At 37.7% G+C, this 27,126-nt stretch overlaps 2 protein-coding genes across 3 annotated transcripts; both read left to right on the top strand.

The window, feature by feature from the left end:
• Positions 1-5,128: 5,128 nt before the first annotated feature.
• Positions 5,129-20,811, top strand: LOC106646901 (cGMP-dependent 3',5'-cyclic phosphodiesterase). Of its 2 annotated transcripts, XM_089591721.1 has the most exons (14): positions 5,129-5,459; positions 5,659-5,748; positions 6,719-6,835; positions 12,404-12,651; positions 14,836-14,945; positions 15,664-15,803; positions 16,139-16,325; positions 16,701-16,882; positions 17,305-17,307; positions 17,394-17,578; positions 17,646-17,910; positions 17,982-18,269; positions 18,347-18,492; positions 18,574-20,811. In XM_089591721.1, exons 1-14 carry the CDS (start codon positions 5,421-5,423, stop codon positions 18,827-18,829), a joined length of 2,256 nt encoding a protein of 751 aa, XP_089447847.1. In that variant the 5' UTR covers positions 5,129-5,420; the 3' UTR covers positions 18,830-20,811. The 2 variants fall into 2 exon arrangements, with proteins under 2 accessions (XP_089447847.1, XP_014218592.2); XM_014363106.3 differs by lacking the exon at positions 17,305-17,307 and having other exon boundaries at positions 5,129-5,748.
• A 473-nt stretch (positions 20,812-21,284) lies between these two features.
• On the top strand, positions 21,285-26,625 carry Incenp (Inner centromere protein). The gene is made up of 9 exons (XM_014362975.2): positions 21,285-21,820; positions 22,083-22,511; positions 22,594-23,844; positions 23,913-24,062; positions 24,285-24,472; positions 24,547-24,730; positions 24,826-24,999; positions 25,078-25,198; positions 25,270-26,625. Exons 2-9 carry the CDS (start codon positions 22,092-22,094, stop codon positions 25,473-25,475), a joined length of 2,694 nt encoding a protein of 897 aa, XP_014218461.2. The 5' UTR covers positions 21,285-21,820; positions 22,083-22,091; the 3' UTR covers positions 25,476-26,625.
• The last annotated feature ends 501 nt before the right edge of the window (positions 26,626-27,126 follow it).

Raw genomic sequence — 27,126 nt, 5'->3', positions numbered from 1 at the left:
TATAGAGTGTCGATGTACAAATATTTTCAGAGTAAAACAAATTAAAAATTCATTGAAGTAAAGAAAATTCGGTGAATAAAAAAAAAAAAAAAAAAAAAAAACAACAACATTTTTTATCAAAAGATAAAATATTTGGTATCGGCTCTTGAGGGCCTTCTCTCAAAACTTCGGAACCACGCCACCATGTGTAAGGATAGAAAAGCTGGTGGCGCTGATAGTCACGAGCCTTCTCTCCCCATTTTTAAAACTCGCCACTGTATGGAGATTAACCTAGGACAGTGGCGCTAGTGCTAGACTATTTGCCTATTTACTATTAGCCTACTACTTGCTATTTATTTAGCTCTTCAGTAACTGATGGACGCAGATATGCAACATTTAGATATTTGTTTAGATTTGGGAATGTTTTTCATTAACTGGTTAACATAGGCACGGTGACACACACCAATGAACCAGGAGCTGGCAGCCGGGAACAGGATATGTGAAGAGAAAAAATCCCACAACAAGCGGACGGAGCGGGGAATCGAACTCTAGCATACCAGGTGAAAAGCGAGCACTCTACCACTATGCCATCGCAAGCTCACGTCTAAGTCCCATTCTATAGAACTCGCCGGTCTTCACGACTTGAAATTCAAATTTCTCCCGGGGTCTTTTAGCTGGAAGTATGCATATACATACTCTCTTCCAACAACTCCATGTAAGCGCACCCTAAAGTATAGCTATACCTAAAATAATGGTTGGTAAAAATTTATTACTATAAATTATACTTTTTGACATTTACTGCAACAGCATAAAAAGGGAGGGAGATAAAAATAAAAAAGGGCACACAAAATACAAGCACATCAAGGCCATGACACACACACACACACACATGCTCTCTCTCTCTGATTCGTCAATTCATCATCGTCGATATCGTCAACCAGTGGCGCGTGCGCGCTTATAAATTTTAAATACACATGATTATAATAATATGTGTGTCAACGTTATTAATTATTTGGCCGCTGGGAAAACAATATATTAACTCAACGCGTGTTTTTACTTTTTTCTCTTTCACCTTTTTGTATAATACATTTAATACGTTGCTGGCCCTGCCCAACGATACCAACCGAATTCAAGCCCAAGTATAACAACTTATCATCATAAATCAGCCCGAATTTCGTTAAATTTATTGATCGCGGCCCACATGTATACGCACTAGTATACGTGTATGATGTGTACACGCCTGATCTTGTTTATGTTTCGGCCAGGCTGAATAAGCCAGAAAGAACTTCGAAGTGGACTTTGATTGGATAAAATCACCGATGGCAAAATTAACGAGAAACTTTTTACTTAGTTCCATCAAATTATTTTCCGAGACTTTTATTCATTAATCATTGAAGGCGCGAAGATTATCGGGATGGATTACGAGTTGTTTTATTTCTGTTGATGCGCAATACGTGTACTACTTCGTAATCTACAAAAATCGGGTATAGCGTTTAGTTCTTTGTTGTGTGGTTTTGAAAAAAAAAAAAAATAATAATTGTGCCCATAAAACTTGTGTCTTATTTTCTACCCTAAAAGCTTATCGATGCACATTGTTTAGATGTTGTGGAACAAGTTTTTCAAAAATTAATAAACGTTCATTCCTTCATTAAAGAAAATTCGTTATTGCTACACGCATTTTTATCATAAAAAATGTTAATGAGAATACGTGAACAGTAGGATGCGTTCCAGTACGTTTTTTTTTCCTCAATATATTTTCAGCTAATTCCATGATGTATGGATAGAGTTTTTCTGGGTCAGGGACGAAACATTGATTTTTTTACCAAGTATATTTATGGACATTCTTTTATTCGATCTTAAGTGTTTTCCTTTGACTTTCTTGAAAAAAGCGAGAAAAGTGTTCAATAGAACAAACAAATTTTATTTCAAAGAGATTCACACAAAAATTTCTGTTAAAGCAGACTTTTGTGTGAAACGTCGATGTTTTTTCTCCCGACTTCAGCTTTATTTATTTATTTTTTTTTTCGTAGTACCATACAATCAAAATATTGAAGATTTTTCCCCAATTCTTCGATAAAAATTGACGTTTAGATAAGAGCACCCCCCAAATGGCAATATTGCTATACTTTTACTTTCTATTCAACGAGTAATATATCCTTACACACGTGTCTCGCGCATCCAAATGAAAATACACCCTAATTCATGAAGATACTTAACGATAACTTTTGGTTGGCCTCAGCATGATATTCACATTTTCGGCTTCATCCATCAGTAATATACATATATACTTACTAATTCTATGGCAAGGCTATAACAAAAAAAAAGTTCTCAAATTTTATGACGAGGGCGCTATATTCCAAAGCCCACAGCGAATATATAGACCTTGTAATGTGCTCACGAGATACGTATTCCAAAAAAATCAATTCGACATGCAGCCATGTATATATAATTCATAATATACTGTTGGATGGAAATGAAAAAAAAAAAAAAAAAAAAATCTTCCCTGTAACGCCGTGAAACCGATCATCATATCGATCTTGATCACTTTTTTAATATAGCGACTCGCGAGCTGAGCAAAGCCGCGTGCGCGCAACGAAAAAAAAAAAAAAAAAAAAAAAAAAACTAGGGCAGCGCAGTTCGGCGCACTTCTCGACCGGTAAGGCTTCACTTCTCAATTATACTAGAAAAAAAAAAAGGAGGCTCGTTATCGCGAGAGAAAACGTTTACAAGTTGCGTATATAGTTGTACCGAGAAAACAACGAAGCCGATGGCGCATCGACTTTGTCTATAATATACACGCATCGTGTATTTTCATGTGGCCACCCGCAAAAACATAATATTATACACCGATAAGGATAAGGGACTTGCGGACGTATTGTACACGTACTTATTATTATACACACACACACGCGCGCACAGCATATGGCTGTATATGTTATGCTGCGCGCAAAATTGATAAGCGCACCGCGAGAGAGAACGATAAACGAAGCGCCGATGATACCCCGTGCCGCCAAAAATATTATCATTGGGGTACCATACCATACGTATACCATATAAGTATATAACCGAAAAACTACCGAAATTACACGCAAGAAATTAGCGGTTATTCAAAGCCTATTCGACACTTGTGTAACGCGTCTAATTTCTCCAAATGTTGGGGATAATATACTTATCGCTTCTCTTGGAATCCGGAAGTGTCACTATAAGTATATACTTACTCGTTAAAATGGACATATTAGAAAAAATCGGAAGCCAAAGAGACCAATTATTGAACAACTTTATATAATGTCAGGTGCGATTGATAATAATAATAATAATAATATACGTCCAATCAGTCAATGCAGTACAAGTATTATGTAATATGTATAAATATATATATATATGACACGTGCGAAAAGTATAACTTATATATACGGCCAGAGTGGCGAGGGAAATAACGGAGCAGGCAAAACTAAAAGCAACATTGTTGCGTGTGATGCCCAATATCGGGACAAGTAAGTACTTATACTATCGAATTTCTATACGATCTCTTATTAGCGCACACTCGTATAAATATATAGGTGCAAGCTCCAGTTGCGCACCGTGTCCTCGATCGTGTGACAAAAAAAGATTGAGATGCGAATTAAATATTATTATTATTTATTTATTTTTTTTTTTTTCCAAGGGGGAAAGCGCAAGAGAGACCGGATAGAGGCTCGCCGATAGTAGTTTTCCAAAAGGCATGCATCGGCACGCGGCATCAGCATCAGCGCCAGAGCGACGTCACATTATATATCACGAGGAGAGACTAAGAGAGGGCTTCGATCCCCGGCACCGAGAGGATCATAACATACGTGTTGTATTTGCTGGTGTTGGCATCGGAGAGGGTCAGCGGAGGAGATTGATTATGATACGATTATTTTTTTTTTTTTTTTTATCATCCTACATACACCACACTCATTATTATAATATGTACTTAGTCGTCTCAAGCTAAAATGCGCTAGTAACTTCTGTACAAGAAAGATGTATGTACTTATACCTATGGTAAATACATAAGCAGCGCTCGATCTCAATGCGCTCATTCAGAACGCTTCTTTTTCCGCCCGACGATGAGGATGACGAGAGAGAGAGAGAGAGGAGGAGAAAAGAGAAGCGCGCGAGCGCGAGCTCCGATTTTCAGTGTGTGTGTGTGCGCGCGGTTGGGGCCGAGGGTGGAGGGGGAGGGAAGGGAAACGAGAAGAAGAGCAAGCAAGCAACACTCGCGCGAGTAAAGAAGCGAGAACGAGATATACCACGTCAGAGAGTTGGTGGGTATGTAGCGGAGTAGGGGCTGCCCTGACTCCCCGAAGGGGCGATCGTCGTGTCGGTCGGACGATAGATAGCAGATAGCTGGTGGTAGTACTAGTAGTGTCGCTGCTCCAGTCAGAGTCGTCCGGCTATCCAGTGAATCCCGTGATCGGTAAATGATAGTTGTTTAGACCGGGGCCAGTATATTGTTTGGTGCTCTGGCTCTGTGGCTCTCTCTCTGTGTCAATACATACGTATACCTCTTTTTTTATAGGTATCTGTATCGATATTGATAGCAAGTCAGCAGTTAGCAGTATGTATACATGTAGGCAGGGTACCTATTAGATAAACCGGAGCAGTGAACGAAATATATATATACACACACAAGCACCAACGCAACGAATTGCTGATTCTGCACACGCGAAAGCAGCGTGGAGATATAAGTATATTATATTGTATACGTACACAACTTGTCGTTGTATATGTCTCGGTCTGACTCTCTGTGCTCTGTCGTCTCTCGTCTTCTGCTCCCCTGTATGTACATGTTTTATAATATATATATTATACACTTGTATTAATGTGAGTGTCTGTGATGTGTCTCTTTAAAAACGATAGCAATAACATTCGCGACTCTCGCGAGTGACTATATAAATATACTGTAGATACCTCGCGAGTTATATACTACACACAAGCTCTTTTTCGGAGTTTATTTTGGAGAGCAAAGGTTCAGGATATATAGGCATACCGGAACGTGCTCGCGTCAGCCATCATCACCCCCCATAGGCCTCATCGGCCGATGGACGGATAGTTTGTGTATTGTAACGTATCGTGAAAAAGGGGAGTCGTGTGTGCTACAACATTATATAGATTATATATATATATATATATATATATCACTCGATATATGACGTCAAAACAGAGACCGGAGTGTCCTGTTGAAGTAATAACAACGACGAAGACGAAAAGGAAAGATCATTCAACCGGTTGTAGCATTCCCATTATTTATACAGTCGTTGCTCATGCTATGTCGTTATCATCCCATTATTTATGCAGTGCGACTGCTCGCATTTCCGCAGCTGCAATCATTGATGCAACAGCTGTATCAGCAGCAGAAGAAGCAGCAGTAGCAACAACAAGCAACAAGCTCGTGTTTTGACGTCCGCACTCTGGGGGTTATGCACTCACGTTCGCAGCATCGTCGTCTGCGAGAGCCAGTCGCCAAGGATTATTTATTACCTGTAGGTACTTCGAGGTGCAAAGCCAAAATAGCCTCTTGAGACTTACGGCATCGGCTACATAGTCGTTCCTGTGAAAACTGCTCTTTTGATCAAAGGAAGAGAAAAAGAAAAAAAAAAAAAAAAAAACCAAAAACAAGAGGATATGGCTTCTGCAGACCCCACGAGTTCGCCCGAGGCTAGCAGCAGCAGCGAGAGTGCACTGCCTCTGCTACAGGAGCTCGCCGACCTACCCTGCACCTCCGTCCAACAACGACTCAACAGATACGTGAGTATATTTATATACAACACAATACATCTTCATGTAGTTAACCCTCGATAAAAAAAATATATACTGATTCCTTTACCGCACACCACATCAGCACCATATACTTTTATTACACGTGTGCACCTCTTCACCTGTAAAGTATTTTTTTTCCCTATCGCCGCGGTTCGACCGTTGATGCTGCTTCATGTATACTTATAACGCACAGATGCGCGAACGTGCAGACTTTATGTAATGCAAAGAAGGGGACGCGAGGAAGAGGAGGACATCGGCAATCAGCAGAGAGAGAGAGAGAGAGGAGCTTTTCGGAGCATATTACGCAGCGCGTGGTATATTATCATAACCCGGGGTTTTTCCGCCTGCGGAAACTCGACGGCGCGGCCGCTGCTTCCCTTTTTTTTTTATTTTTCTTTGTTATAAGACAGTACTTGCAGCCATCGGTTAACGAATGTTCTCCGAAATTTTTCTCCGCCCCTCCGTAATGTTACCTTTTAACTTTATTACATAGGTATTGTATACGCATAATGTATAGAGGTATATATTATGTATAGGTAAGCCTACTGGTGCCCGATAGCTATGTGCAATGCGCGGCTCCAAAGTGTCGGCGAGAAGGAAAGAGAGAGCTCGCGCATATAATATACACGCTCTCTGGCAGTTTTCCTCTCGCTCTGTGCTCTCTTGCTTGAAGATGATGGTGCCTTGCCCGATCTTTTATATATACTTTGCATGGGGAATCAAGTGTACGTGGTACAATGTATAATATTACGACGACTCCCGTCTTTCTCTCTCTGCAGCTTCCTCCTTCTCCTCCCGCTCGCGTATTTTGCACTTTGCATTCATAAAATACATATACACGCGCGTGTAAGTACATTGGACGATAAACGCGTGCGTCTGCCAGCATCACTTGCCGGTTTTTTTTTTTTTTTAATTTTTTTATTTTTATACATCCTCCCCCTCGTCCGGCCTGTTTCAGTTTCAAAATGCAACTGGTGCGAAGATATCCTTCCTGTCGCCGGTGCGTAAGGAGACCGAGGAAATGGTCATTCAAGTCGTGGGCGAAAAGATACTCGAGCAGGAATTGAGGTTTCCAGTAAGTCACTCACTTGTATTATTATTATTATTATCATCATCATCTAACACATCTCTGTAAAATATACACACACGTGTATAACATTATATTTTATAAAATTGTCTCGCTCGTGTGTGCAATGTGTATGTATAATATAGTTATATATGTATATGTACGATACTTATTCGGTTACGTTGCGCGACTTGAGCCGCTTAAGCGCGTTTCATTACTTAGCGAGTCGACAATCGCTTCAAGCTGTAATTGCGCTTGATTGCATTAATAAAAAAATCTCTACAATTGCCGACGTAGTACACTCAATTCAACGACTCTGCCTCTCTCTCTCTCCCATTCTCCCAACAACTTATCATCATCATCGTCGTCTTCCTCTCGAGATGTGTCTCGTGTGTGTATGCCTCTTTTTTCCTTCCTCCTCCTTATGTCCCCCGTGATGGCTCTTCTCTGTGCAATAAACTTGCCGCCGCGGAACTCTCCGCCTCTTGCAACGAGAACCACGTAACTGTTTCGTTTGCACGCTCGTCGCGCGACACGGGTGTCGCCTGGTTTCGGGGCTTTTTCAACTCAACTCTCCACTTTATCTAACACGAGCAGAGAGAAGAGATAGCTTCTTCTTTTTTTTTTTTTAAATTTTTTTTTCTCCCCCGACCAATAATTCGGCAAATAGAGACGGAGGGGGGGGGGCACATCGAGGCGGGCGAGCGAGTGATAAGCCGCAGTATATACGTACAGATTGTCCAAGAGAAAAAAAAAAAAAAAAAAAAAAAAAAAGTGAGAATATCCACGCAAAGTTGGCATTAATTAAATCACACTTGAGTGCGCGCGCGCGCACGGAGTGTACTTACAAACGGCGCGTGAAGAAAGCCGGGAGATTTGGATAACGAAGCATCGTGTGAATAATATTATTATTGTTGTTATGTGTGTAACAACGCGTCTCATCGGAGGAGATTATAATATATATATATATATATACATACTTATGTTCAGCCCCTGCAGGGGGGAGAGAGTTGTGTAAGGCTGTCTTGAGTTACGCATATACACTTAATGCCGATGTGATGGATGACTCTGTTGTGAATTTCACGGTTGAAAAATAAAAAAAAAATTCTCTTTTTTTTTGTCTTCGTAGTCCCTCGAGTGCGTGAAAAATAAAATTATATGCTGTTTTTTGTAGAGCAAAAGAGCTTCCGGCCCAATCATGTGTATTATACTTACATATACCTAATGAGGTTCTCGTTCGGAAGAATGTTCCTGCAGGAGACGCGGATCCAAGAAAAACCGATAGCGCGGCAAAAATTGCACTTGATTATTTGTTCAACGAAAACAGAGATATAGGTTTTTTTTTGATAACTAGTTTATACGTAGGTATGTTTCCCAAGACGCTTGCATATTACGCAACGACGAAAAATCGACGCACATGGCAAAACTGCACACAAGTACTTGGATCGTGGATCGGTGTTTTTCTATTTCATATGCATGTTTGTTAGAAAAGAGAGATGGAGAGCGCGAAACAGGTAAAGGAATGCCGATGTGGGTATACGCACTTTTGTCATTATAATAACGTGAGGGGGCTCGCACGTGTCTCGAATTTCGAGGGGTCGAAAAAAAAAAAAAAAAAAACAACCTTAAATTCCCACTGTGTATGCAATGCGGAATGTTGAGCGTAATAAACATCCCAGTGTGGTGGGGACGAAAAAAAAAAAAAAAAAAAAACTTTGCACGCACAAGAGGAGAGTTTTCGTACACGTCCAACTTTTGTTATGTAGCCGCGTACGATGACTCATGTGTATACAAACATACACGCCTCAACCCCCTTTTACTTGCGTCGCGCCGTGCCAAATAATATCCGCGAGCCAAGTGTTGTGTTGTCCGTAGGTATCACTGCGTGTCGTTACTGGTGTAAACCCGTGGGCTGAAGAAATTCGACCGTCACGTCGTGTGTTTAGTTTGTGGTTTCGCATCTTTTGAAAAATATTAAGTAAGTATGTATAGGTACAACATGGATTTCAAAGTATTAGTATTCGGACCGTGCAACAGTTTGACAGAGCGCCACCACTGGCGACAGTCGGAGTCACTGGACCGGAAATAATGCACGGAAGTAAGTGAGAATTTCTCTTTATTAATTTAATCTTGCAAATATATCAAGTTAGAAGACGTTTATACAAGTAATAATGAATTTTGCATTGTATGTGGTAACCTTATCCATTTTTCTGAAAACAAACATCACAAAAAATATGTAACCTCAAAGCGTATGGAAAAAAACAATAAATTATATAATGGAAAATTCATTATTACTTGTATAAACGTCTTCTAACTTGATAGATTTGCAAGATTAAATTAATAAAGAGAAATTCTCACTTCCGTGCATTATTTCCGGTCCAGTGACTCCGACTATCGCCAGAGTGGTGGCGCTCTGTCAAACTGTTGCACGGTCCTATAGTGGCAGCTCGCTCGTTCTCTCTTCGAGTATAGGAGGGCTGAAACGTAATCTATATTGATTTTTCAATTTTAATAGATATTAAAAAAATTAATCATGACAGACACTGTTTGATTTCTTTTTTGGTGAAAATTTCAATTCGTATTTGGATGTAATTATACTCTCATGTTCGCTATAGCATGTAAAAAAATTTTTATTTTACAAAGCTTTGGTAAAACTTGAACCAAACATGAGTCATGAAAAAATCCGAAACTTGAGTTTTCGCTCAACCAATATTTCACTCAACTTGACGAGCTTTTTTCCAAATGAATGTTTGGTTTGTTTCGAATTGTCTGATTGTTTATGTTCAGCTCGAGTTTTACGAAAAGTGAACATTTGGCCAAAGTTTAGCAAAACTGGAAAAATAGTACACGGCAACGCTTTTCTTCGTTTCGTTTCCGCGTATACAGATGTATACCTATACAAGTAGTGTAAGCGAGTTTTGCGTTTAGTCACGTGTGTACCGCGCATATTATTATTATAGTAGTCGGACGTTTTCCGGATGACGGGAAAAACGCGAGTCGCGCTCGCGCGCCAAGCCCGCGGATGTAACATTTTTTCCTTTACTGTTAAATGTGCCGTTAACGCAAAATTCCCCGACTGCGCTCCTCTTCCTCGTCGCCGTCCTCTATTCCCCCTCCAGTCCCTTTTGCACGCTATTTTTCATTATCTCTTCTTCGACTTTGTCGACACTTTCTTTCTTTTTTTTTTTTTCATGTTCACGCCCGGGCTTCAAAAAAGTCGCTGTTTACTTCTTGATTCGAAAAAAATTTGATGCGCAATGTTTGACGAATACAAAAAAAAAAAAAAAAAGTCCATACATAGCGCGTCCTCTTTTTTTCTCGAGCGAAAGAAGCGAAATTCGTGGGAATTGTTTTTTCGAAGCAATAATAACAACAACAAACGGAGCGTAAATCTTGGGACGTGTATAAATCTCGTTTGAACATTTCATCTTGTCGAAACTTTCGGGTCGTATTGACGTTTTTTCTTACCCTCGCATCGCATTCGAGATGGCGAGGGCTCTAAATCCTCGGATGTGCCTAATCTATCAAGTTGACGCGCATCACAGAGTACACGTGACAGCAATAAATTGGTGATATTCCCCTGCTCAGTAAAGAAAACTTCGTAATCTTACAATCAGATAAGCGTATGTATAATTTCGTTCACGTTTCGTGTGCGACGTGAAACTGACAAAATAAATAGTCATCAATTTTCCAGTGCGACGGCGACCTTAATACGTTGAACGTGGGGTAAACCTACACGCAGTAAACCGAAAGCAACATCAAATTAAACATTTCGGCTATTAATTTTTTTAAACATATTTACCAAGTGCATCATACGGTTACGAGGTTTATCTTGATTTATTTTACCACCGTGACAGATAATCAAGTTACTGCAGCCAGTGTCATTTAAATTTGACAAAAAAAGAAAAAAAAACTTACAGTATAGGGAATTTCGCTTTCCATGCTACCGGGACCCTGTAAACACTCTTACATATTAATTTATGTGAATAAAAAGTACATGTTCGCGGTAGTTTTGTCATCGCCGAAATGTAATGGTTGGAAAAAAAAAAAAAAAAAAAGTTTTTTCCCGAAGGACAACTTTGTCGCTGCAGTAATAATTATTTCCGCCTCTGTTTCTCATATCATATTTATAGAAATGATGTCCCCCTATGACATAATACCTATACACACTTTTAATCGTAATTAAATTTGTAAAGCACCAAATTCAAGAGAAACAATATACACATCGATAAAAGATAACCATCAAGCTGTATGATTTTCGTGCGCCGAGCAAAGGTATATAATACACAATAATAACAACAATTGGCCATTATCGTTATTAGTGTGCTTGCGTGTGGTCACAAAATAATAACATACCTAAACGAACCGAATCATTCGTGAGAAAGACTAATAAGGCAAAAGCAGATAAAAAAAAAAAAAAAAAAAAATCTCGCTCGATTTTTTTTATTTTTTTTTTATCTGCTTTAAATGACCTGACGTCTATTTGGCTTGATTAAGCCTAATATATTGTACTTACCAGCCTCGTAAAAACGAAGGCCTTGCCGCGCAGTGAAACATCAATTAATTAATTAATTATTTGCCTCTGGCGCGCTTTGTTAATTGACGTGCATCACGACAGGGATTCTCTCTCGTGTTGAAAACAAAGGTTCAACTGCGTATACATTGCAAAACAATAAACAACAAACGAAATTAACGAAGAAGAAAGAGAGAGAGAGAGAGAGAGAGAGAAAAAAATAGAATATAAAAGAAGAAAAAACGACTGCATCGACGAAAAAACCCACACTTGTCTTCTCTTCTCCTTTTTTTTTCCTTCGGATTGATAAGACCATCAGCGTGTCCTGCTTAGCTTGATTGTATACACTAATCACGTCTTGTTCGCCCGACACCAAACATGACCGGATTTCGTGCTCTATCGCCATCATACTTTCATGCGTGTAGGCACTACATATACGTATAGGCCTGTAGTACGAGATGTAGTTCGGATGAGATCATCGTCCCGGTGGGAAAAAAATATTTTTTAAGCCAACGTTTTTCTCAACCGTCTTGTCTCGAAAATCGTAGAATAATCATTTTTTTTTTTTTTTCAAGTTTCCAGCTGTCGCTAGTTGAATACATTTGCAATCTACGTGGTATGAGATTTTTGTTTTTTTCTTTGAAACAGTATACATTATAGACAGTTACGACCGTTCTCGAACATTTTTTCGGAAAATCCTTGTACACCCCAAAACATGTTTGTCATTAGTTTAGAAAAAAACAATAATCTCTTGACATGTGATGGGCCCATATTCGCTCAAGTGTAGCGTACCCTCACAATACACCCAAAATACACATAGATATACGTATACCTATGTACTCACCCTTGAAGTCGCGATCGAGAAAAAAAAAGCAAACAAGTACACACTCCATCGATTTTCTTTTATTATCATTATTTTCGTCCACTCAAGTTATATACATATGTACGTGCACGTGCAGATAGATAGAGAGAGAGAGAGAGAGAGAGAGAGAGAGTATAACCCATGCACACATGTATATAATTTATACGATCGTCTTTTTTTTTTTTTTTTTTCCTCCGCACAGATAACGAGCGAGGGCCTCCAGAAAGCCGTATTAAGCGGCGAGTCGTGCAGGCAACGAGTCGCCGATCTAGACCCAGACCTCGTGGCCACGCTCAGGCAGGTCGTGTCGCCACTGCCGGAGGTCTACCTCTGTTTGCCGGTCCAGCACCCGATAAAACGCCAAGTGGCCCTCGTCGTTTGCCTCGTCGGCTTCGTGGACGAGGCCAGCGCCGAGCTCGTCTGCACCAAAATCGTCCAGGAGTGCTTCAGGCAAGTACTACTTGTTCTATTTTCTTTTTTTTTCTTTTTTTTTTTTCTTTTTTTCATCACTTGTAACCTCTGTACAATGCACGCGTAATTGTTTGTGCACATCTGTACACACACCTATACGTGTCCTGTTTTTTTAGCGCGTCACAAATGAAACACGTCGCACGTGCCCGTTCACGCGACCAGCTAAATGCCAAGGAGTCTCTTGACTCAATTTTTTTTTGTTTTTTTTGTTTTTTTTTTTTTTTGCTGCTATATTACCTACTGGCTCATCCTTCGCTTTTCGCTGCGTCTCGAGAAAAATGAAATAAACGATGACGCGCACATATAATATATCTTACCCAACGAGTATATAATATGTACTACCTACTTCGTATACTCATGATGAAAAAGAGCAATCATACCTACATGATGTGCGTCACTCACGAGACGGTAATACAATACGATCGAACGTGATGAAGCGGTGCGAGTAAGTTTTGACAGTGTAGCAACATACGGAGGGATGGATAAAAACTGAATAATTGAAACAATAGCTTTCATGGTAACTTGCTTGTGTATACCACTTTTTTGTTTTGTTTTCTTTTGACTCAGCGATTTTTATACGTGATTGATTAGTTTTGCTTTATGCCAGTCAACGTCCTGAGTTCAAAAGGGGGAAAATTAGGTTCCTGTGTAAACAATACCGTACAATTTAGCATTGTTTTTACAAATATTTATTTAAGCTTGTAGAGTCAGTCAGGTAATTGCTACAACATAAGTACGCATATGCGCGTTACACGTCAAAAAAAAAAAGAAAAAAAAAAAAAGAAATCTATGCAAGTGAAGGTGTGGGCTATCGTGAAAACAAAATGTTGAAAATGGTCAATAATTGTGGGACAATGATAAATTTTTTACGATTTTTCCGTGAGTGCGGCACAGTAAGTATATGCTTACTTGTACAAAATGACGGTAACTGCAATAAAATCGGTTTAGAGATTTCCGTCTCCAATTACGAGAAAACCGGGGGAAAAAAAAAACAACGCTCTTTTTCCTCAACGTTCAATGACGTTATTGTATGGTGTCGTAACTATACATACTTCTCCGCGGGTTCTTATTCAAAAATACCACTTGGTTTAAACCTTTCATTAATTCTTATTAATTATTAGTCCTATAGGGCTATAAAAAACCATTGGTTATTTTCACGTATATATATATATGCATACACTTGATGTAATTTTTCCAAATCGCATTTTTATCACTTGGTGCAGTATCAAATCGTCAAGTATAGTACAACATCATCCATGAAACGATTATTATGACATTCTCAGAGATACAAAAAAGAAGAAAAAAAAAAGATATTGAATGAAAATCAACGTACGGTAACGATATCGACGACAGCGATAAGGACACATGAATGAACACAAGCCTTGGAAGTGGGGAAAAAAAAAAAAAAAAAAAAAAAAAAAAAAAAAAAAAAAAATGTCTAATAGCCGCTCTTCTTCGTAAAATACACACATATTATTCCTCTTTGCGATTAAGTTTCCGCTCGTAACATTGTCAATTGCCAACGATCGGACATGCTCTCGGACAATGGACATTACAAGAGCACCTACATATATATATTTACATATACGAGTTACGCAATAACCGCAATAATCTCCATACGTGAATGTGTTTCATGTTAATGGCCATTATATACATCCTGAGTCCGCAAGTATACGCGATCGTCATTCCGCATGTGTATACGTTGCGCGTGGGTGCAGACGAGAGTGGTAAGGCAGAAAGTTCATTGTAATGTTTACTTTCGAAGATAATTTGATACGTGTAGGTATAGCAACTTGCGTTTTACTATACCTACGCTGTATATACATGTATATACTATTGATGCGGCGTGTGGCATTATATTATCGCGAATGCACGAGTGTATATATCGCGTCGCGCATACAAATATCTAATTACGATCGCGAGCTTCTCCTTCACGTCCCCTTATCTCCTGCGTGTAGGTGTTGTGTCTCTCTCCTCCTTTTTTTTTTACTTACAATGTGCTTGCGCGCACGTACGAGTATCAGGTATAATGTATACACACGGAGGCAATCAAACTAAAATGTTGTGACTTTCTTCGCCCGGAGCTTGCGGATTAAGGAAAAAAAAAAAAAAAAATCCCAACAACGATTACGATAAACGTTAATTTTGCTCGTTCCTTTGCAGATACTGCCTGAGTCTTTTGCTGAGCACACTTAGGTGCCAGGAGGAGACGAGGCTCAAGCTCCAGTGCCAAGATTTATTGGACGTCTCGAAGAAGCTCTTCACCCGGCTCGGTGAGTGTTTGTCATATGTGTTTTTTTTTTTTTTTTTTTTTTTACATTATTTTCCCATATCTCACGGCCAAGTATATGTACTTTCTTTTCGATACTAATCTTCTCCTCTTTTTTTTCTGGGTCGTGCCTCTCTCGTTTTTTTTTCCCCTTCCCAAGTTTTGTCGAGGGGTGCACATGCTTGTGCGTAACGCTGATAATTATGATAATGAGCCCAACGGCTGATACCATTCGCCTGCCTCTGTACACACAAGTTTGTACACTTTATGTACGTAGGTACATTATCTCTGGAAAAACTGGGCAACGCTCGCAATGTATATATATATTTATATCGTCTTACGTGATGTATGCCCGTACCCACATTTGTAAGTGGCCATATGTGTATTGTATACATATTTTATTTTCTATGCGTAAAATGGGGAGAATCCCAACAAAGTCGGCGACGATGACGATAATTTGTACTGATTATTTCGTCTTGTAGATCCTCCTCCTACCCCACACCCGCGTGATACATAATATATATTATTGTTCTTATCTCGTTTTTCCTATGTATAAGGAGTAATTAAAAACGAGCAAATGACGAGCACGCGATGACTAATGGAAAAATTTTTTGTTTTGTCTTTCTTGATTACCGACGACCACGACGACCGATGCTGATGCTGCCGATGATGTATATATATACACACATGTGTACGTGTACGCATTTAATGATTGACAACAGGCGACCTGACGGACCTGCTGCGCGAGATAATGACGGAAGCTCGCAAGCTCACGAAAGCAGAGCGCTGCTCGCTCTTTTTGCTCGAGGCCGAGCAGCAAGAGCTCGTGGCCAAGGTTTTCGACGGACTTCCGACCGATGAAGTAAGTCCACTTTTCTTTCTCGCCGATGCAAACGGTATATACCTGTACACTTGCTATACGCTTACGCTCTCCGTCCGACCATTATCTTATCTAATTTTTTGCTCCCCACCCCCTCTCTCTCTCTTTGTCATCGTACTCGCGAAAATGTAAAAGAATTTGCGTGTCTCCGAGCCGATGACGACAGAGGCGACGGGCTGCTGTTGTGCGCAACGATGCGAGCCTAAGAAAGAGAGAGGGAACTGCAGATAAGGAGCTGTTTGCTTTTGTTTACTTTATTCACGTGCTCTTCTTTTTTTTTTTTTTTTCTCTTTTTTTTCTCTTTTTTTTCATAACAGTCTGCCCAAGAGATGCGGATTTCACTTGGCCAGGGCATCGCGGGCCACGTAGCGACGACCGGCAAGCTGCTCAATATTAGAAACGCGTACGAGCATCCTCTGTTTTATCGGGGCATCGACGAGGCCACCGGCTTCAAGACGAGGAATATTCTCTGCTTCCCCATTAGGGACGAGAACGGCATCATTGGTAAATCGACGCAGCTGCTGTTGCTGCTGCTGTTGTTGTTGTTATTTGTCATTTTAACTGATGATGATGATGATGATGATGATGATTACGATGGATGAACAAACCACTCACACTTGCTCGCTTGTTTTCATTTAGACGAGCAGAGTGTTTTGTGTATCTCTCTGCCTCTTTGCTACTCCTCCATCCTCCTCCACCTTTTTTTTTTTTTATTATTTCTCAACAAGCAACTTGATTAATATTGTTTACTCTAATTAATGCGAAACGTATCTCGTAATCAATTTCGTCAAAACAAATACATGCGACTCTTTCTAATGTACATGTATATTATGTACACTGAAGAAAAGGAATGTTGTTATCTGTCGGTTTTTTTTGTAGGTGTAGCCCAGTTGTGCAATAAAATAAATGGCTTGTATTTCGATGTCTTTGATGAAGAGGTGGCGATGGCTTTCAGTATTTATTGCGGTATATCCATAATGCATAGTATTGTTTACAAAAAAATCCAGGACGCTCAGGCCAGGAGTAAGCTCAGCAACGAGTTAATGATGTATCACATGCAGGTATCATATGTTTGTATTTTTTCAACGCCTTCGAGTATACATCTTGAAGCGCATGTTACCTATTTTTTCTTTCTTCTTCCTTTATTTTGAATAAGGAGAAATCATCGAACGTTTTCACTTATGGTGCTTTGCGGTCATATTTTACATTAGGCATGAATTTAAAAATCAACTTTTATTTCACTACCGATAAGTATCTGTTGATTGCTTGATATTTAAACGTAATCGATTTTTTCCTTGTTCCTTATCTTCATGGTACTTTGAAAAATTAAACAAAATACACATTTTTTTTTTTTTTTTTTTTTTTTTATGATGGTAACTTTTTGTTTGTTTGTGTTTGATTCAGTAGATTAGTCGAAATTTTGTATTACAAATTTTAATTTTACCATATATTTTTTATGCTAAATGGATATGTAAAAATTTAGCAGGTAAAATTATATTTTTTAAAGTTTATTTTCCAATGTGAGATGGCTCATCTGACAAGTCATTTTAAAATTTGCTTGTAACTTTTTAGGTAGAAGAAGAGGACGTGCAAGCTCTGTTAAATTGTGGGGATGATCATAATATAAAAGATTTCGATATGTTTCACTTTTGCCCACGCACCGTACCCTACAGACATATGCCCTGTTACGTGTTAAAAATGTTTAACGATTTGAATATCATCCGGCGGTGGAAAATCAGAAAAACTGTATTAGCAAGGTCAGTTATCAATTTTTACTAATTCATAAAATTTTTTTCAACTTTATCTAACAAAGTCATATTTCAGATTTATACTTTACGTGAAGAAAGGTTACCGAGATGCGCCTTACCATAACTGGATGCATGCATTTTCAGTTGCCCATTTCGCTTACTTGCTCATGAAAAATCTAAATCTTGTCAGAGACGGCTATATGACTTCACTGCAAGCTTTGGTCTTTCTCGTTTCCTGTTTATGTCACGACATTGACCACAGAGGCACTAACAACTCATTTCAAACGAAATGTGGAACCATACTAGCCAGTCTTTACAGTTCTGAAGGATCCGTCATGGAAGTAAGCTGACTTTATATCAAGCCATCCACTCCTCTTACTGTGTTACATTACTGTGTTATTGATTTCCACAGAGACATCATCTGGCTCAATCCATGTGCATATTGAATACCGAAGGTTGTAATATTTTTGAGAATCTCAGCAGCGACGAATACAGCGATGCACTTGATTTGCTAAGAAACAATATCCTTGCTACGGATCTTGCGTCCCATTTCCGGAGCGTTGAAGAACAACGAGAAATGACGAAAGCTGGTTACGACAAAAATAATCCGAAACACCAAAAGCTTTTGCACGCCATGTTCATGACATCCTGCGATCTCAATGATCAAACAAAAAATTGGCGTGTTTCGAAGCAGACGGCGGTAATTTTTTGAAATTGTAAACTTTATCAAGTTAATAACGTACGAGTTTTTTAAAGTTTATTTTATACATGTTACAGGAACAAATATACGACGAATTTTTTTCACAAGGCGATTTAGAGAAAAGTATGGGCACAGCACCGATTGAAATGATGGATAGAGAACGAGCATCCATACCAGATCTTCAAGTACAGTTTATCACGAATCTTGTAATGCCGTTATTTACGTAAGTGTCGATAATCGTTGATGGATATAGATTATGGTCGCAGAGTACGTTTATCAGCAATATATTATCTTGTGTTTACAGGAACTTGGCAAATCTATTTCCCTCGATGAAGTCGATTGTGCAGATAATTGAGAGGAATCGCGAAGTATGGAGGATGGCTACAACCGTATTTCAAAAGTACAGTGAGAAGGGTATGACTGGGATGGATATTTTACTAAATGCTCGCTTAGAGGAGGAAATACTCTTGCAGTTCAATAATTCCGATGAAATACCAGCCAGTCGATCTTCTAGTAAAATAGACTTTGATTTAGAAAGTACAACAAGTTTTGGTGTTTGAAAAATCTTTTTTTTTTCTCAAAGCAACCGATTATTGCATTTTTTATTTTTAGTTATAAAGTTTATTAAAAAAAATTTTATTTAAGATAAAGTTGAACGGACAATTGCGATGATATGAGCCTTGCGACAGGGTTTTATGTGCGTGTTAATGCTACTCGGTGGAAAATTATTTCAGGACTGAACAATTAAAAATGAAGACTTTTAACTTTACCAAATCGTTAAGGAAATACCGCGATTTTCGGTAATGTGAAAAGCCAGCATTTAAAAATCCTGAATTAACTTCTTTAATTTTCCAAAATTGAGAAATTTATTATATTTATTGTTTTAACATAAGTTAAAGCTGATAAAAAAATAGAGGATGCTGGCGTTCTCGATTCAATTCAATTTAATTGCGTACGGAAATCGCTTATAGATAAATAAGATTGAATAATTTTCGTATATAACAATAGCAGTTATAAGTAAGAAATCTTTACCGTTGAGGGATTAGTTGGGATTCTTGGGGCAATGGATATTACACATGTCAGTATTCCAAAGCCAAATTAAGTAAATTTTAATGTTCCTCTTTAAACGTTAAAGCCAATTAGCCATAAAAACATACCGATTCAATTTCGCAATGCCATACATGACTCACAGTAATTAAAAGCATTCAAACTTGATCACCACTTTTCTTTTGTACTCAATGAAAAAAGTGGAATACAAAGTGCTCATAAAGACTGGTGATTCAAGAAAAGGAGTCAGTTATAAAAAAAGTCACGCCCATGAAACTTGCATATTGCCAAAGTTTATTAAAAATTAGGACAATAGCTCTTTGAAATCAGTTGAAATTTTTTTTTTGTCCAGGAACATTCCACTACTACAAACATACATCTGCCTTAAGTACATTTAATTTTGCGTGTGAAAGCATTAAAGGTCATTTTATTTGAAAACACATGCATTGCGATGAAATTCATGGTTCTGAAATATGAAAGTACTTTTTATCTGTCAGATTTCGAATATTCCTTGAAAAAAAGAATCAATAACTGTACATACAAGTGTATAAATAGAACATAGATACTAGAGAAAAACAAAAATGACCAGCCTAAATGAAACGTTAGTTATACTTATATATTTACAAGTTTTAGACTTTTTAGTTGAATATTGAGGCAATTACTTGTTAGTCTGCATCAAAGATGCAGTCGTTGTTGCACGAAACGTTATTGTAAAACATGTTTAAAGTTTGATATAGATTGTCACATTGATTTGACTGGACAAATTGCTTTAAATGTGTAGTTGGCATGGAAATATAAACTTCGTTGAAAAATTTTAGGTGTCTAAAATTTAATTAGTTGAAGAGAAAAAAAAATTTTGTTTGTGACGTGTTTCAGAATGTAGTGTTGTGAAAACATTATTTTATCGTGAAATGAAAAAATGATTGATTAAGCGATACATCTAGTCAGAATATCAAAATAATGTAAATTCGTTGTTGGAAAGCTTAAACTGGTAAAATCAGTTGGCAATAAAAATCTATTTTCTTTGTTTTTAATTTGGTATAAATTAATTGTATTTACAAAAATTAGAAGACACTTTTAATTGTGTAATGTTTTAATGAATGTCATACATAAACATAATACTTTTATCTATTGAATATTTAAGTAGTTTTAGTATATATGTCATGTTTAATTGTGGTTAAGAAAGAAGCATTGTTTTTTTTTTTTTTTAAAGAAAACTACCGGATTTTATGAGATGCAAAATAAAAAATGCGATAATTATTACAGAAAACCAGCTTTTTAATAGCTTGAAATTCAATACGTTGTAAATAGAAAATGATTTATACAAAAAGTTTTTTAAACACACCTAATAATTATATACATATACATGAATGAATCAAAGTTCTTTGTATTAAAAAAATATGTGAACTATGATAAAAGTTGAGAAAAATTGATTTGTAATCATACAAATTGTATACTTTGATTACAAATAAAATAATACTATTTTAAATTAAAACTTGTTTTTGTCATTGTTTTAATTTAGTTGCGTGTATTTATATTATCCTTGAATAAAAATTAATTCACCCTGTAATGAAGCATGTTCACCTATGCCTTTTTAAATGTAAGTGATGGTAAAAGAAGACAAAAATCCCTAGTAATTGTTACAAGGCTGTACTCTATTTCGTTCAAATAATGAAATAAAAGGTACTCATTTTCAATTTTTTAAAAATCAACGTAATTCACAATTTTTAAACTCGCACAAAAATGACTTGCATTCAATACCTACTTGCGTAAAGAAAGAAATCGTAGAAAAAGTTCTCCTTTCGTCCAGTCATATATAGGTATTGCCATTTATATCTTCCATGATACGATGATACTCACGACTCTCACGAGAGGCAGCACCGTACGGTTGAATTTTGTGGTTAAAAGTGGAGATAAAATTCGCGCGCTCCTTCAGAGGCGCTGGTGTCGCAAATTTGAAAAACCAGACGTTAAAGACAAGGCCCCAGCCCAGCGGACGGTTGTATACCGTTGTAAAGCAACTGCAGGTCGGAGCCGGTAACCGAGTCGCGTCGAGGCTGTCGAGTTCGTTAATATTGTTCTTCGTGTTTACCCATACGTGAAAGTTGTGATGCTCGCGGAGTTTTAGGGTCGTATTCTCCGGTGGTATAAGAGCCCGCGGACGACATGGCCCCGCATCCGTTTCTCCTCTCGTTGTAGCTCTCGTCGTCGTCGTCGTCGTCGTCGTCCGTTGTCCACGTTATACGTAAACGTGCGCGTGTGTGTATGTGTGAGTGTGTGTAAGTGAGTGGTCCTCGTGCAGCTCCCCTCCTGGGGCATACCTTGTTTTGAGATTCTCCGGAGCTCCACATTGACTGCAGTGCTTACCGCGTGCTTCCTGCCTTCTACCCCTCGGCATTTGTATGTTTCTCTCGAGGAACATTTCGTAGACGTGGACACATTTCACTTATTCATCTTATTCATCCTTTTGTCGCTCTCTAATCCCTTCGAAAAGAAGACTTACCGTAAGTACATTTTTTTGGGGGGGGGGGGGCCCAAGATTTTTAAACATGGCTGGCTGTGTGAAGCCGAGTGTACTTACCAACATACAATGAGCTCTTTCTTTCTCTAATTGTATTGTTGTATTATAATTTGTAACATACGCACGCCATTTTGGGCGCTGTTATTAAAGACTTTTTTTCATCTATTTTAAAATATTGTAGGTTTTTTTTCGCAATATTCCTTCCAATTGATTTTTCTTTTTTCTTTTATCTTTGGATTGATCAGTCAATCATCATGGACAAGAAGACAGCGATTCAGATGATGCAGAGCGACTTTGCTCGCATCAGTCAGGAAAAAGAGAATCTTTCAAAGCAACTCAAGGACTCCGAGGAAGATGTGAGAAAGTATATGAGAGAGTTGCTCTCTCAAGTGAAAACTGGCTCGTTACCGATACTCTCCAAGACTCCAAAAGTATCAAAGAAGAAGAACACCAAGATTCAGTCAATTCCTGAAAATGAAGAAATGGAAGTCGACTCTTCGGTTTCCAGCCGCAACGATACAGAGTCGGTTTTGGAAATGTCCGATGCTCGTCCTGGTAGAGCAAAACGAGGAGCATCTATCAAAGCAGCCAATAGTATAAGAAAACAGCAGTCCATAAATTTAACGTCAAAGCTTAGAAGGCCATCCAAAGAGGATAGCGAATCCCCCATCAAGGTTTGTTAAGATTTTTTTCTTCTTAATCAAGTTACGCATGAGTTATTGATATTTATATTTGTAATTTTTTTATATTATCAAGGAAAGTCGGATAAAGCAATCCAAGGCGTCATTAGACAGTTCAGACGATGAAGATATTCGACCTTCTAAGCCAATTGCAACAAATAAGAAAATGCGATCAAAAGATAAAAAGAATAATACAGCTTCAGAAGTAGAATGTGCATTCGTTCATTCCACATTAGTCAATGAAAATGAGAAGAGCGTGTTGACAAAGAAAAAGAAGCGTAAGCTGGAGGATCAGGATGCAGATCAGGATTCAACTTTGAAGTCTGACAAATCAAGTGACGAAACATCAAAAACAGGACAGGCTAAAAAAGCTCGTTATATCAATTCAACTCCGAAAAATGAAGAAAAAGTGGCAGAAGAGATAAACACTAGTGATAAACGAAATACAGAATCAAAGCGATTTACGAGATCATCAATGTCTTCGATAATCAACGCCCCGGGTTCGCGGAAAAACAAAAAAAACGTCATTAACGAAACCGTGGACATGAGTAATGTTGATGAAACCTTGGCTTCAATGTACGAAGATGCAATTAACAAGCCAATTAGTAATTCAACTATGAATCCAAACACTGCAATGAACTTGGAAAAAATTATGAATGTTACTGTTTCGATAGAACCCTTACCTTCTAAAACGGTTATGAATGAAACTGTCACTTTAAAAAATTCCGTGTTCAAGGAACCTATCTCTAATAAAAAAGTTAATGCAACTCAAACGATAGTAGAGGCAAAAGATTCTCGTGATGACAAAACCCCGAAAAATTCCGAAACTATAAGAAAGTCGCACAGGAAAATGAATACTACTCAACAGAATAAGAGAATAGACCAGTTTAATGATTTTATTACGGATGATGAATCATCACCAGAAAGAAAAAGACGCCGTTCAACTGTGCAGAGGCGATCTACTAGGTCTAATAATAATTCCTTGCTAAGTGACGAGGATGAAATTCAGCGCACTCCACCACAGGTGGCAACAAAAAATAAAGAAGCGAAATTAGCATCAACAGTAAAATCTACATACAAACCAGCAGCATTATTCAGTCCTTATGCTAAAGATTCGGTTAAGAAGAGAGTTGAAGCTTTTGAGCAAGTAGCTATTAGTCCAAAACAAGTTGAAACTGAAGTTGTTGCTAGAGTTACAAGGACAAAAACGCGCGCATTAGCTGCTGCCTCTGAAACTCCTACACCATCTAAAAATTATAAATTGGCTTCAGAAAAAGCCACGAAAATTCCTATGGCCAAACACAAGGACTATGACGACGTGAAAGAAGTATGTATGCTAATGATGCCATTCATCTTGAAGACTATTTTTTTAATGCTGTTTTATATTATTTGCAGAATGAAAGTTCTAATATTGTGCGATCAAAGAAAACCAATTCTTTGGAGCAGCTGGTTCAAAAACAATCCAAAACTACTCCACTGGGCAAAAGTCGTCTTTTGACCACTACTTATCAATTTTCAACTCCTTCCAACGCTCCTGTTAATGCCGTAAGTTCATAAAACGATTATGTGCAAACTAAATTATTTACTAATTAGTTTTTATAACAAACATAGAAAGCTCATAGCTGGAGCTCCAATTTCATATAAAAAAAATAAAAATAAACGATGTGGAAAAATTGAGAAAAATATCAGTTGATATCGTCATAAAAAAAAAAACTTTTTCTCGGCAAATAATCGTATAATGATGCATTTCTCAATTTACTTATCTAGTATGGCAAGGCTTTAACCGGACCTCGTGGAAACATTGTAACGCACGTCGACTCGTTTATTCAACCGACAAAATCGGCTTCAAAATCAATCGATAAAGCGTCTGAAGAAAGAAGAAGACGAGCACATGATGAAGATGCTCGACAAAAGCGTGAAGCGTTACTCAAAGTTCAGGCTGAAGAAAAAAGAAGGTAATGTACTTTAGTGGTTTGTTTGAATTGCGTCATATGTAACGTTGGAAATCATACGTTTTTTGTTGTTTCAGGAAAAGGGAAGAAAAGGAGTTGAAAAACAAGTTGGCGAGGGAAGCTAAAGAGAAATTAGAGCTTGAAAAAAGACTGAAAGCTGAAAGAGAAAGAGAAGAAAAAGCAAGAATAGCTCAACAGATGCAAGAAAAACAAAAAGAAGAAATGGAGAAAAGACGCATAGCTCAGATACAAAGAGCACAAGTATGTATATTCGAAATTTGTGTAAACTTGTGCAATCTGTTATTTATAAGAAAGCATTGACACGAACCTAATACAATTATTTGCAATTATTGTAGGAAAAAGAAGAAAAGCGAAAACAGGAAGAGTTGCTAAGGATGCAGCGTCTGCAAGAGCAAGAGGAGCAAGAAAGATTACTCGCTGAACAGAAACGCCGCGAGCAAGAGATGGAAAAACGTAAGCAAGCGATGAAAATGAAAAGTCAGATGGAAAAAGCTGTTCAACAGGCAAAGGTAACTCAATAATTGACAGGTTTTGATCTTTTTTATTACATAATTGATGCTCAATATTTATTTAAATTTTTACAACAGGTTAAGGCTATGGCGGCGCAAAAGCAAGGGGCAAACAATTACAAAATCGATAGTGATCCCGACGAGGAAGACACTGATGATGAGTGCAAACCCAAGCATCAGATTCCACAATGGGCTCTGAGTACGTATATTTGATAATATTTTAGCGTTAAAGTCAAAAAGTATTTTTAAATGCAACTTTTTTTCTATTAGAAAATATACGGCAAGCACAATTAGCAATGCAGCAGTGTATACCAATGGGATCTGTTTTGAAATTTTTCGATGCCAAAAAGTGTACCCCAGATTTGAGGGATTTGTTTAAGGGTATCGATCCCAAAAAACTAAAAAGAACATCAAGTGCCATTTGGAAAACACCACCTAGATTTTCAATGATGAATCGGTCTATTATTACAGACTGAAGCGGATTTCGTCGTATTGTGTAACTTAAATTATTATACCAGATATTTAATTACAAATAAGTATAGTTTTTAATTTTTTTTACTATATCGACTATATTTTATTGCATTCTTCTTTTTTATAATCTAACAATTGTAATTTAATGTTTACTCATGCGACACTAATACCATGAAATAGATTATTGTGAACAATCTAAAAAAAAATTTATGTTACGTTACAAAAAAGTGACTCGTTAAATAATGGCCATTATTGTAGCAAGTTATTGGTACATAATGTAATTGCTGTATTACCGATTTTCTTTTTTTTTTTTTCTTTTTTAGATTTAAAATGTTGCAAGGGCTCATTGTGCTGTCATAGATTTTTTCTTTGTTCTTAAATTATTGGAGATCAAATTGAGCCTAATTGTTACAATGTTTACTCTGTTTATGTAGTACATTAAAGATTTTTGCCAAACACAAGTGTGGAAGAAAAAAAATATCAAGTAATTCAAATGCATGAAATAACCCAATATCAAAAATGCCACGTGTAGGCATGTGTGCACTGCTCGCGATGTTGGTCAATCGAAATTCGACCTAACGCACCGATGATTTTTCAGCATGAACTCCGGTCGCCACGGCCATTTAGGTGTGATCAAATTTGTTGTTCCCGCTTTCTCGCTGCAGTTCTCCTCTAACCAGTGCCCCTCCCGTCACAACCGCACACCAACATTCGTCTCTTATTTCCCCACGGAGACCTGCAATATGCTCCCTCACCTCTTCTCCTTTTCTTAAAAAATACTAGAACAGATAATTATCAATCGGTTGTCCAGTTTACGCTTGACCGAAAATTGAGATTTTTTTTTAAACTCCCAATGCGCTTTGATGTAACTTTGCGATCTGTAGTCATCAATAATTTTTGGCGTATAGTTTAATATAATTATAAGTTATTGAAATAAAGCCTACACTATCATCATTATCCACATAATGGATGCATCGTGCAGTGGAAAAAACCACAGTATCGATTTTAGAAAAATTATTCAATGATTCTTGCCAGAAAAGAAACCGTCTTGCAAGTAAATTGTAAATTCTTTTACTTGGTTCAAACGTTGACCAAGTATAGTTTGAAAATTAATCAACGATCATGAGGGAATAAAAAAGTATACTTACAACATAAGATTAGTTTTACGATTATTACGATATTTTTATGCATGTTAAAAATAAAAAAAAAAAATGCCCATTATAAAAACTCTTTTTCTTCTAACTCATTTACTATAATTATTCGCTCGTTTTTTTTCACACTGAACGAATTTATAGGTAATACTTTCGATGTGACGACACCTCGATGTCTAGGTAAAAATCAAAATAGAATTCTTTTTTTTTTTTTTTTTACCGTCTAGTGCACAAATATGTCACACTATACTATAACCGGTATACACAGTAACAGTATCATAACACGTCACAGGTGAGGTCGAAGGAGGAAGAGCGAGAACAAGGAGGAGGCCCCAGCGATTATTACACATCGAGACGAGATAGAAGCAAAAAGGGGATGTATATACATACATACACATGTATATTATATATATATAGAGAGAGGGAGAAAGATGTATCCCCTCGGGGGTAGCAGAGGAGAGAGCAGCCGTCTCCGGTAACGCGCCGGTAATTACCGGTCCGGCGC

The sequence above is a fragment of the Copidosoma floridanum genome, unplaced genomic scaffold (assembly GCF_036245765.1).
Source record: "Copidosoma floridanum isolate Cflo_tuat_1 unplaced genomic scaffold, Cflo_Japanese_pri ptg000013l, whole genome shotgun sequence".
NCBI classification, from domain to species: domain Eukaryota; kingdom Metazoa; phylum Arthropoda; class Insecta; order Hymenoptera; family Encyrtidae; genus Copidosoma; species Copidosoma floridanum.
This window is presented reverse-complemented; position numbering and strand designations above follow the sequence as displayed.

Coding starts and splice junctions, on each gene's coding strand:
- Incenp (XM_014362975.2), top strand. CDS start 22,092: ATGGACAAGAAGACAGCGATTCAGATGATGCAGAGCGACTTTGCTCGC. Junction 23,845..23,912: donor ACTATGACGACGTGAAAGAA/GTATGTATGCTA, acceptor TATTATTTGCAG/AATGAAAGTTCTAATATTGT. Junction 25,000..25,077: donor AAGCTGTTCAACAGGCAAAG/GTAACTCAATAA, acceptor TTTTTACAACAG/GTTAAGGCTATGGCGGCGCA.
- LOC106646901 (XM_089591721.1), top strand. CDS start 5,421: ATGCACTCACGTTCGCAGCATCGTCGTCTGCGAGAGCCA. Junction 17,579..17,645: donor AGAAAAACTGTATTAGCAAG/GTCAGTTATCAA, acceptor GTCATATTTCAG/ATTTATACTTTACGTGAAGA. Junction 18,270..18,346: donor GTGTTTCGAAGCAGACGGCG/GTAATTTTTTGA, acceptor TACATGTTACAG/GAACAAATATACGACGAATT.